At 47.6% G+C, this 11,069-nt stretch overlaps 1 protein-coding gene across 2 annotated transcripts in view; it reads right to left on the minus strand.

Annotated features, from left to right (window-relative positions):
• MYOF (myoferlin) overlaps positions 1 to 11,069 on the minus strand; it is a 197,264-nt gene that overhangs the window by 138,511 nt on the left and 47,684 nt on the right. For both annotated transcript variants that reach the window (XM_006147643.3, XM_006147642.3), the window contains exons 5-6: positions 10,911 to 10,998; positions 844 to 1,010 (exon numbers count right to left, since the gene is read on the minus strand). In XM_006147643.3, the coding sequence (XP_006147705.1) occupies positions 844 to 1,010; positions 10,911 to 10,998 (255 nt within the window). The remainder of the gene's footprint in view (positions 1 to 843; positions 1,011 to 10,910; positions 10,999 to 11,069) is intronic.

Genomic DNA, 11,069 nt, shown 5'->3' on the forward strand with positions numbered 1-11,069 from the left:
GGCTCTGCGGGCTATGGGGGCTCACGGCCTGTGAGCGGCCGCCTGCATCATTCCGAAGATGGGTACAGGGTGAGGTTGGACCAATAGGTGGCATGGTGGTTACAGTGCTGGACTTCCGTCCACATCGCCGCCTGTGGTCGGAGTCCTGGACTCAGCAGCTTGGAAATCATGCCAGGCACATGCGTGTGCATGCCCAAATCCTGAGAGAATGGAGGGGAAGGGATTGTGGTGTGGTCGTCCACGTCGGGAATGGTTTCTCACTTTTCCCCTCTGTCTCCAGTGAGCACACACACCTTATGACAAAAACTTAAAAATAAAAATAGATCCAGTGAGCACACACACCTTATGGCAAAAACTTAAAAATAAAAATAGAAAAAAGGAAGAAAAGCCAAAGGCAGTCATGGGGTGGGGATGAAATGGTTCAAAGCTGGCGTCAGAAAGAGCAGGGCCAGGCCGAGGTGTCTGCAGACTCCAGCCCCTTCCCTGGCCTCCTGAGACTGGCCATGCACACACTCGCTGCGTGCAGCCTCCCATGTGTACGGCAGCCCAGAGCTAGGATAAACGGGCTCTCCATGCTTCCATTCTATTACTCTTGCCTACCAGCAGTGGGAAGGAGATGTCTAGTCTTACTCCTCTGAAGAACCTCATCTGGCTCGACTCAGCCCACCCCTGCATGCAGAGGGAAGATGGAGAGCTGTCCTCACTGGGTTTGTGCACAGTTGTCCCTTCCCCCTTGCTGAGCTACCGGCCTTAGGAACAGGCTCATGGTAACATCACTGCAGGGGCCGGAAGACAGGCCGTGCGGTGGTAAAGGAGGATGCAGGACCCCGGGGCTGTCTCTACCTGGAAGTCCTGTGGCTTGTTGGACAGCATCCGCCGGCTGTTCTTCCCCTTGGTGAGCCTCCGTGCCAGCTGAGCCTCTGACACTGTCCCCACCGGCCCCCTGGTCCCAGGGCTCCGGACGGTTCCATCCAGTCTGTCTTCCTCACCTCCATCTTCTTCCTCTTCTCCTGTAATACCCAGAGGGGGTGCATTAGAGATGGGCCTTACCCTGCAAGTGTCAGAACACCTGGGTTTCTGTGACAGAGTTTTGCTTGCCATGTTGCTTTCAGTGACCCTGAGGTGGCAGGTGAAGGAGTGCTCTTGGTGACACTGACTTGCAACTCAGGTACAGTTTCTTTAGGCAGATGTGTTCATGACCTATCAGGGCACTCACGCTGTCTTCAAAGAGACCAAGAGAACACCAGAGACCACAGGGATGGTGGAAGGACTAGCCGGGAATCACTGGGACCCGGCCTACGGCCAGCAGGACTTTCTGCCATTAGGACAGAGAAGTGAAGAAATCCTGTGGCAAACCAGAGCCTTGGAGAGAGACTGCTCTCCCTCCTCTGCAGGCCATCTCCCGAGACCTTCACTGGTGAGCTGTTGCACCTCTCCTTCTGGCTGAGCTTTCTAAAGTGCAGATACCAGCTCCAGCCTCATGGTGGGTGGGAAGCCCACCTTGTTATCTATCTTGCCAAGCAGACCAAGGGGGTCTTCTTGCTCTCCCCTGGGTCTCCTGGTTTGTCATTGCAACACACAGCTGTCCCCTCGCTTATCTGCTGAGCTTCCCCTCACACACAGGCAAGACATTGTCCCTGCTTCGCAGAGAGTGACCCCCCAGCCCACAACATCGGTGAAGAAATCCTGTGGCAAACCAGAGCCTTGGAGAGAGACTGCTCTCCCTCCTCTGCAGGCCATCTCCCGAGACCTTCACTGGTGAGCTGTTGCACCTCTCCTTCTGGCTGAGCTTTCTAAAGTGCAGATACCAGCTCCAGCCTCATGGTGGGTGGGAAGCCCACCTTGTTATCTATCTTGCCAAGCAGACCAAGGGGGTCTTCTTGCTCTCCCCTGGGTCTCCTGGTTTGTCATTGCAACACACAGCTGTCCCCTTGCTTATCTGCTGAGCTTCCCCTCACACACAGGCAAGACATTGTCCCTGCTTCGCAGAGAGAGTGACCCCCCAGCCCACAACATCGGCATTACTTAGATCCCACTTCCTCCAGATTCCAAACATCCGGTCTCTCTCAAGTACCTCCCGTGGTTCCTTCTCCACGGGGGCCTTCCCTCTGCTTTCAAGTATACTCAGAACTTTCTCTCCTTAAAAAACACAACCAGAATCAACTCTGCCTACTGCCTCTCTTCTTTTCTTTACTCACAAACTCTTTGAAATGCATTAACATACATTATCTTTTCTTTTTTCTTTTTTCTTTGGCTCTAGGTGCGTATGCTCACCGGAGAAACACAGAGAGAGGGGGATAACAGAGACAGAGACACAGGCAAAGTGAAAAATTTCCCCTCAGGGGGATGGCCATGCCGCAATACTTTCTCCACCATTCTCCTCTCAGGATTTCAGGCATGTATGCCCATGCACCCGGCATGTTTTTCAAGTTGCCAGGTCTGAGAGTCAAACCACCTAGTTGGCCACATGGGATCCAGCTGCCTTAACCACTGTGCCATTGGCTGGCCCAACTTTTCTTTTTTTTTAATAGACAAACTTTTTGAACTCCTGGTAATTTCTACAATATAACTTAAGAGAGCCTAGAAGATTAACTACCTTGTCCAGGAAAAAAAAAAAAAAAAGTCCACATTGGTGCTTCTACTTTGAGATTCTGAAACTCCTCCTTTCCAAGGCAAAACCATGCAAGAGATTTAATATCCACAAGGAGTCACCTGTCAGCCATTCACATCCTGGCATGAATTAGCTCGATCAGATTGCCATGTAGTACGTACTTTAAAACTTGGACTCTGGGGCCATGCTGCCTGGGTTCGAACCCCAGTTTAAAGTCATGTGAGTCTAAACAAGCTTCCTATTTCCCCTAAGCTTCAGTTTCTTCATTTGTATAAAGGGGGAAATAATAGTATCTACCATAGGCCACTGTAAAGTTGCATTAATCAGAATGTAAGCCTTTAACATATATGTGCCTGTGACAGAGAAGCACCCAATAAATGAACTTTTGAGTTTTTTCTCTATTATTTTTCAAAAAATTATTTAATTTTATTATTATTATATATATTTTTTAAATTTGCTATTTGGCACACATGTGAGGGAGGGAGAGAGAGAGAAAGAAAGTCGTCAGGCCCGGGTCTCAGACTGCAGTCGGCCATGAGTCCAGCGCCTCAGCCAGCACCTTATCTGCTGACCCTGAACTTTTCTTATTTTTAATTTCACTGATTCATCAGTTTTGGCTAGTGTCTTTGTCTGTCTGGGCTGCTATAACAAAATACAATAAGCTGGGTAGCTTATCAACAAGAGAAATTTATTTCCCACAGTTTTTGAAGTTGGGAAGTTCAAGAGGGAGGCACCAACAGGTGTGATGCCTGGGAGGGCCTGTCTTCTGGTTTGTGGATGGTGCCTTCTCACTGTGTCCTCACATGGAGGAAGGGGTGAACAAGCTCCCTGGTGCCTCTTTTCCAATGGTACTAATCCCACACAGGAGGGCTCTACGCTCATGACCCAGTCACCTCCCCAAAGGCCCCACCACCTGATACCATCACCTTGAGCATTTGCCAACATGCTATTTTTGGAGGGACTGAAACATTCAGACTACTCTTCTTGGAAGAAGAGTTTTTATGGAGCACAGAACACTTCCCAGGAAGCTGCGATGGATGAGGGATAGGACACCATGAAGGCAGAGGGCAGAGGAGGACAAAGAAGCAATCACAGGAAGAAAAAGGTCTCCCTAAATGTACTGCTTCACAATTTAACCCAGGGTGAATCTTCCTCCAACTCACTCATTTGTTCATGCTTAGCCCACCCTAGCTTAGCTCTGTACTTCGAAGGTCAGTCATGAGTTCTTCCTGCTAAGCTTAGTGCTCATTTCTGAATCCTTGCGGTTGATCTTCCCTGGCATTGTCCGGGGGGAAATGATATTACAGCATGAATTTTAATCCCTCTATGGGTTACCCTCATGATGTAGTCTGCAGCTACATGTCTAGATTCCTCGTTGATCAATGAAGCCCCTGGCACTCCTACCCTACACCTCCACTTCCTTCCCCCTTCCACTCAGAACCTCCACCTTCTGTAGGTTTACACTGCAACACTTTGATTCTGGATTTCTCCGGATCATTGCAGCTCTGCTCCCACTGCCCTGCCTGAACCTGCTCGTGTCCTTCCCTGGTCCCCTCCGATCTGCTTTCTCCTCGAGTGTGACCCCCTCGCTCCTCTACCTTCTGCTCCTTTGACTCAACACTTGTGGCTCCACACCTCACATTCCCTTCAAGAAGACACACACCTACAGAATGTTATGCTAGAAGGGACCTTAAGAGAGGGGCAGAAAACTAAGCCCTTCTGAGATGGCTTGAGCTGTGAAATACTGCTTCCAGGGACTGAAAATAAAGATTTTTCTGCTGGGACTTCATCCTCCAGATTCATTTCTAGAGAGGGAGGGCAACTTCTGGTGAAAACTGGAATAGAAGAGAGACTGCAGATCACCTCCTCCTGCACACCTGAACACTCAGATTGAACTTCAAGAAGTAGAAAGGAATGCACAACCCATCAAATGACCAGAAATTACCACAGGGTCACAAGAAATATGAGAAAGCAAGAAAATACCTCTCTCCCAAGGGAAAAGAATAACCTCTTCCTCATCCTCAGACAGTACAATGGAACTCACAGAAATATCACATGAAGAATTTAGAATATTCATAGTAACAAAGTGACAGAGATGCAAGAGAGGAGAGACAATGAACTCCAGAAAATTCAGGAGAAAAAAGACGACGAATTCCAGGAGGTGAGGGATTTCTTGAGGAAAGAGGAAATACCATAAAAGAGAACTGAATGGAGCTGTTAGAGATGAAGGCTGTAATACAATAAATCAAAACCTCCCTTGAAAGTATTAAAAGTAGCCTAGAGAGGGACCAGCAGTTAGCGTAATGGCTATGTTGCTGGACTCCCACATAGTCGACCGCGGTTTGCGTCCCAGACTCGGTGGCTTAAAACTCACACCGGGCACGTGTGCGTGCGTGCCCAAGTTCCCGAGAGGAGAATGGAGGAGAAGGGATTGCGGCATGGCCATCTCTCCTGGGGGGTGATTTCTCACTTTCTGTCTCTCTGACTCTCTCTCTGTCTGTCTGGCGAGCGCATGCGCCCTATAGCAAAAAACCTCTAAAAAATAAAAGGAGACTAGATCATACAGAAGATTGAATCTCAGATGTAGAAGACAGAATCACTGGTCTAGAAAAATCCACTACAAAGACTGAGAAAATACACCCCCACCCTAAATGAGAATAATATACGAGAAATACTATATACCATTAAACGCCCAAACATCTGAATAATGGGTATCCTAGAAGGCGAAGAGACTAATAAGGGCATTGATAATCTATTCCATAAAATCCTGGAAGAAAACTTTACTTTCCAAACCTAGAGAGGCACTCAAAGATCCAGTCCCAGGAAATACAAAGGACCCCAAATAGAATCAATCCAAGAAGATCTTCTCCAAGACACATTATAGCCAGATTGATCAAAACCACAGACAAAGACAAGATACTAAGATTGGCAAGTGAGAAATGTCAAGTTACCTACAAAGGATATCCCATCAGGCTAACAGCAGACCTCTCATTGAAAATAAAGCAAGCAAAAAAAGAATGGGAAAATATATTCAAAGTGTTAAGGAAAACCAGTTTCAACCAAGAATACTGTACCCAGCAAGATTATCCTTCATATGGGAAGAAAAGACAAGAACATTCTCAGATAAACAAAGCCTGAAAGAACTTACCAACACCAGATCAGCTGTCCAAGAAGTTCTGAAGGGAGTGCTATACCAGGAAAACCAAATACAGACACACAGAAATAAGAGTTCAAAAGCATCTAAGAAAATGGCCAACTTAATGGTAGGGACGAGTCTGGAGTTGAATGCTATCTTCCAGAATTCAAACGAGAAGACTGGACCACAACAGAAAATAAAGTACATGAGACTGAACTGGTGAAAAAGAATCTTACACCTTTTGACTAAAACATTACTGATTTTCTTCTATGCTTTGTTTTCCAGATTCAAGGATTTTTTTCTTGTCTTGAGCTGCCGTTAAGTTCATATACTTGCTATTTGAACAGAATCCTAACCTGTTCCCTGGCTTTAAGTTCTAAGAAAAATTCTCTTAGCATTTTTAAAATTTTGATTTATTAAAACTAAAACTGCTTTTCTTGAAATTAAAAAATATATTTAAAAAATACCTATTTTATGACTACAGTGACCTATATAGTATCAGCTGGGTGCTACGTTATAGTGTACTCATTCTACTCAGAGGTTCATGCCTAAAGTCAGACATGTGTTCACAGATATGTACATACCAGCTGAATCTGCTATTGAAAGTGGTGAGATTAATTAAGATACTTTGTGAATCAAAAAGATGTGGGGCGAATAAAGGAATGGAAAGCAACTGTAGATATCAGAGACAGTCTGGGAGGAAGGTGGGAAATGGCAGAGGGCAAGAAATACAGGGAAAAATATGTATATGAAACAAGACATGGAAAAATATTTGTTGATGATAACAAAGCATGATTAAGCCACTATACAGTGTATTCTGGATGGGAAATCACATTTTGTGTGCTGGGATGATGCTTAACAAATGAATAAATTAATAATAAATAAATTTTAAAAAGAGGGCTGCCTGCTGCCTCACAGGGCCCTAGGTCTGAGCTCCCAGAATGCCCTTCCTCCTATTCTCCATCAGGTGAGTTCTTCTCCTTCAAGTTCTGGTGAGATGCACTGTCCTCTGGCAGGCTCCCCACTTCTCCCAGATGGGGTGAATTGCACCCCCTCCTGCTCTCCTCATAGTGCTCTTTCTAGTCCTCACCGTGTAGTCTTGCATCTATTTGTTACCTTGAAGGCCTCCCCCATTCCCAGACGCCTTCAGAAGCGGAGGGCTTGCTGCTTTCTCTTTCTCTCTCCCCTCATGGCCTACACACACCCTGCTAAGTGTGGAATGCGTACATGAACGAGGGGGCCGAGATCCTGACCCCTGCGTGTGCCTTTGGGAGCTCTTCAGCAATCTGGCAAAGCTACTGCACAGTTCTCGGGAAAGGGCCCCCGACGGCTAAGGGGGTGCTCCTCATAGCCTGGGCACCAGCCTCAGGGAAGCATTGGGGGTCAGGCTCTGCTCTGCAAACCTGTTCTGAACAGAGCAATGGTTGGGCAAGTAGCTTTCAGGTTCCTCCAAACAACCAAGACCAACTTCCTTTGATCATCTCAGGTCAAGTGGGACTTCCCGCTGTGGACTACTCCATTTTGGCTCAGTGGTTTAGGGTGGCTAGCAGGAGAGAAAATGGGGGTCAATCGATCCCTTTGGCACACTGGACTCCGGACAAGCACTTTTTAAGTGGATGCTCTCAGATCAGAATGCTGATAATGAAAAGCCCATTTCTTCTGGAAGCACCTTCTCCTGTTCCAACTTTAGGCTGAAGGGATGGAAACCAGCCTAAGCCACAGCAGCGGCCAGCATCCCTGCATGGCAGGAGAAGGTATTTGTGCAGGAAATCTCCCCTTGGTGTGGCAGGAAGTGAAGCAGGATCAAACAATGCTGCACTAAGTGTTCCACAAAGAAGGAAGCCCGAAGGCACCGACAAGCACACCCTTCTGTGCAAGTTGCCTCTTTACCAAGTCAGCGGTTGTGCCAACGTGCCCATCAGAGAAGCCCAGGCATGAACCTGATCCACAGCCAAGGGGCTCTACACAGAACGACTCTTTCCTGACCACAGAGGGCAGTGCGAAGTGGGGAACCACTGACTAGAAAGTTGCTGGTTGTATTCGTTTCCCACAGCTGTGGCAACAAAGTGCCCAAGTACTGCAAACTGGGCACAGTTCCAAGCCCTGGCAATCCAAAATCAAGGTGCTGGCAGGGGCCAGACGGTGGTACAGAGTAACAGAACTAGACTCCCCGGAAAGGTCCCTGGCTTGCTTCCAGGAGCTACCCTGTACATGCTGGGTGCACACACGTGCCTGTGATCCAGGCTGGCTGGGGCTCGGAGCGGACTCTATTGGACAGTACTCTCCTCTTTTTCTCTCTCTTCCCCTCCAAAAATATTGTGTGTATTTCTTTCTTCCTTCCTTTCTTTCTTTCTTTCTTTCTTTCTTTCTTTCTTTCTTTCTTTCTTTCAAGGGTGTTGGCTGGCCCAGCAGGTGTCATGATGGTTAAGGTGCTGGACTCCCACAGGGTCAACCATGGTTTGTATCCCAGACCTGACAGCATGAAACTCACACCAGGCACACATGTGTGTGTGCCCCAAATCCCAGGAGAATGGACAAAAAGGGATTGTAGTGTGGCCATCTCCCCTGGAGAGTGATTTCTCATTTTCCCTCTCACTGCCTGTCTCTGCTAAGCGCATACACCCTATGGCAAAAACCTTAAAAGGGGAGGGGGGCATTGACATTGAACATGCTCCTTCTAAAGCCTCTTAGGGAAGAATCCTTTCTGTCTCTTCTAGCCAGAGGCCCCTGGGACTCTTTAACGTACCTCGGCTTGTAGCCATACTACTTCAGTCTGTTCTCTGGTCACGTGGCCTTCTTCCTGCGTCTCTGTAAGCCCTCTTCTCTCTTGCCCAGCTTTTAGACTGGTTGGGTGGTGTCACAGTCAAGCACTCGGTGTTGGGAGCTGGATCCCACATAGCTGACTGGAGTCTGAATCTCAGCCCGAGTGGCCTGAAGACATGTCATATATATGTATATGTGTGCCCCGTGCCCGAGGGGCAGAAGAAAAGGAGGAACAGGGGTTGCAGCATGACCACTTCCCCTTGGAGGGTGACTTCTCTCTATACATTTTTCTCTCTTTCTATGGCAAGCACACATGCCATCTGACAAAAAAAAAGTAAAACAAAGAAAGCAAAAGCTAACCTAGCATTTGACTGCAGCTAGCACTGATCTGTCTCCTTCCTGAGTGAAGGCAACTCCCTATGTGAGCCACGCTTAGTTACAAGGGATGGTTTCCTTGGCCAGTCTGTGGCATGGGGTTAAGGTGGCTGGATCCCACTTGGCCTAGCAGCCCTAACACACTGGGCACGTCTGTGTGCGTGCCCAGAATCTTGAAAGAAGGGAGAGTTGGAGAAGTGATTGCGGTGTGACCATTCCCCCTGGGGGTGAGGGATGGTCTCACTTTCCCTCTCTGTCTCTCTCAAGTGAGCACACAGGTGCAATCCACATCTCCAGGGTTCTCAAAATGAGCTCCCAAATCTGCCTTCATCAGGGACTCCATCAGGGCTGGGGGGCTCCCCTTCGGAGAGCTGCATTAGGCCCTCTGAAGAGGGCTGCCAGAGAGATGCACGTGAGAGCGCTCACGCTAGGTAATCTGACTTTGTCTAGAACTGAAAACTACTTGTCTATATGAGCACTTTGATTTTTACTAAAGATCTTGAGAAAAAAACAAAAACCGACCTAATACTCTCAGTCTACTGGCCAGAGCCGCTTGATGAGAAGCCCAGTGCAGGAAATCGTGCCCACATCAATCTTCTAGCACATGGATCATTTCAGATCAGCTCTGACCAAGTCCACCCCTTGTTCAGAAAATGCTCCCTGGTTCTCCATGGTGTATCCTTCAAGGACAAATGTCTCAGCTCAGCACCTCGAGTCCTTAGGAACCTGATTCCCTTTCAGCTCACTTCTCATGAACCAGGCACTCCGGTCTATTCAACATGTTCTCCAAAGTGCCCTTCTTGAAAAAAAAAATTAAGCCATATCCACTGGCAACCCATCATCCCTCCATGCAACCAATCAAGCATTTACTGAACAATTTGGATTTTCCAAGCTGTGCTAAGCACTAAGAATATACAGTGGAACTACACAGCTGAAAAAGTACTTTCTCTAAGTTGTTTCCTGGGTAATCAACTGCTTAGGTCTCCCTGGGGGGTATTTATTACTTTCAGCTCTGAGCTGTAACTATTTATGTTTCTGTGTTACCTGCCTATCAAACTATAAGCTCCTTGGTGGCAAAACAATGCCTTTTCTCACCTCCTTATGCCTTGTGGGCAGGAATCAACAAGTGTTTTCTAAACTGGATCAAATTTTATTTCAAGCAAAGCAACTTCAGTGTTCACGGAATGAAATAAATTTAACCAGGGAAGTCTGGCTATGAATGAGTTTTTGCATTTCTCTAGTTGGACAAAACACAATTTTAACGGATTCTTCCGAAATAGATGTAAGAGTCTCAAAATAGTTCATTCGGCCACAGTAATGTAGGCTCCGGTGAGGCCGACTGACACCGGGAGAATCAAGTTGCCATGGTGTTGCCATGTTAGTCTTGAAGAGATTAAGCCTGTACTCAGGGTCAGCCCAGCCTTTCATGGGAACAGTTCTTAAGGTGGGCACTGAAAGGGACACCTGTGACACCACACACTTTCAGTCAAGCTACCAATACCCCAGTGTCTGCACCCTTCTCGATAGCAGAACTCCAAGAAGGCATTCTTTCAAAACAAACCCCTGTGGTGTTTAGCCCCTGGGATCTATGACCATAACCAGTTTCTTCACTTGCAGTGAATTTTCCTGAAAAATCCTCACTCGTATGCTCTGTCATTAATATTGGAAGCTCTCCTTTGCAGGAGTCACTATGTGGATGGTAACCTTGAAATCAGTGTCGTGAGTTGCTGACCATAGCTGTCTCAGGAGGACGAGACAGAGAGCTGTTCTATGTCTTATATTTCTGTGAGGGTGCCTTTTTTCCCCATGAAGCACATTCACTGGTGGTTTCTCAGAGAGGGGCTGTGTGCCCTTCCCCTCTCATTTGGCTTCTCATAGACAGCTGCCACCTCCCCACTCAGGCAGCTCCACCAGCCTTCTGGGCCCTGTCAGGTCAGGCAGAGAGCACAGGTGGTGTGACAACACGGCAGCCTTCCTCTAGAGGCTCCCCTGGGGTTGGGCTGGGCCTTCGTGGGGTCAGCTTACCTCCCATGCCTGGCACGCTGGTCGCACTTGGGTCATTTGGATGTGGAACTGAAGGTGGGTCATAGCCGACCACCAAGTCAATGGTAGCCTGTGGAGAAATAAGTCATTGCAGGTAGAATCAGCGCAGGCACCGGAATGTACAGACTCGATGCAGATTGA

Source organism: Tupaia chinensis, unplaced genomic scaffold, assembly GCF_000334495.1.
Source record: "Tupaia chinensis unplaced genomic scaffold, TupChi_1.0 Scaffold000217_1, whole genome shotgun sequence".
Classification (NCBI taxonomy): Eukaryota; Metazoa; Chordata; class Mammalia; order Scandentia; family Tupaiidae; genus Tupaia; species Tupaia belangeri.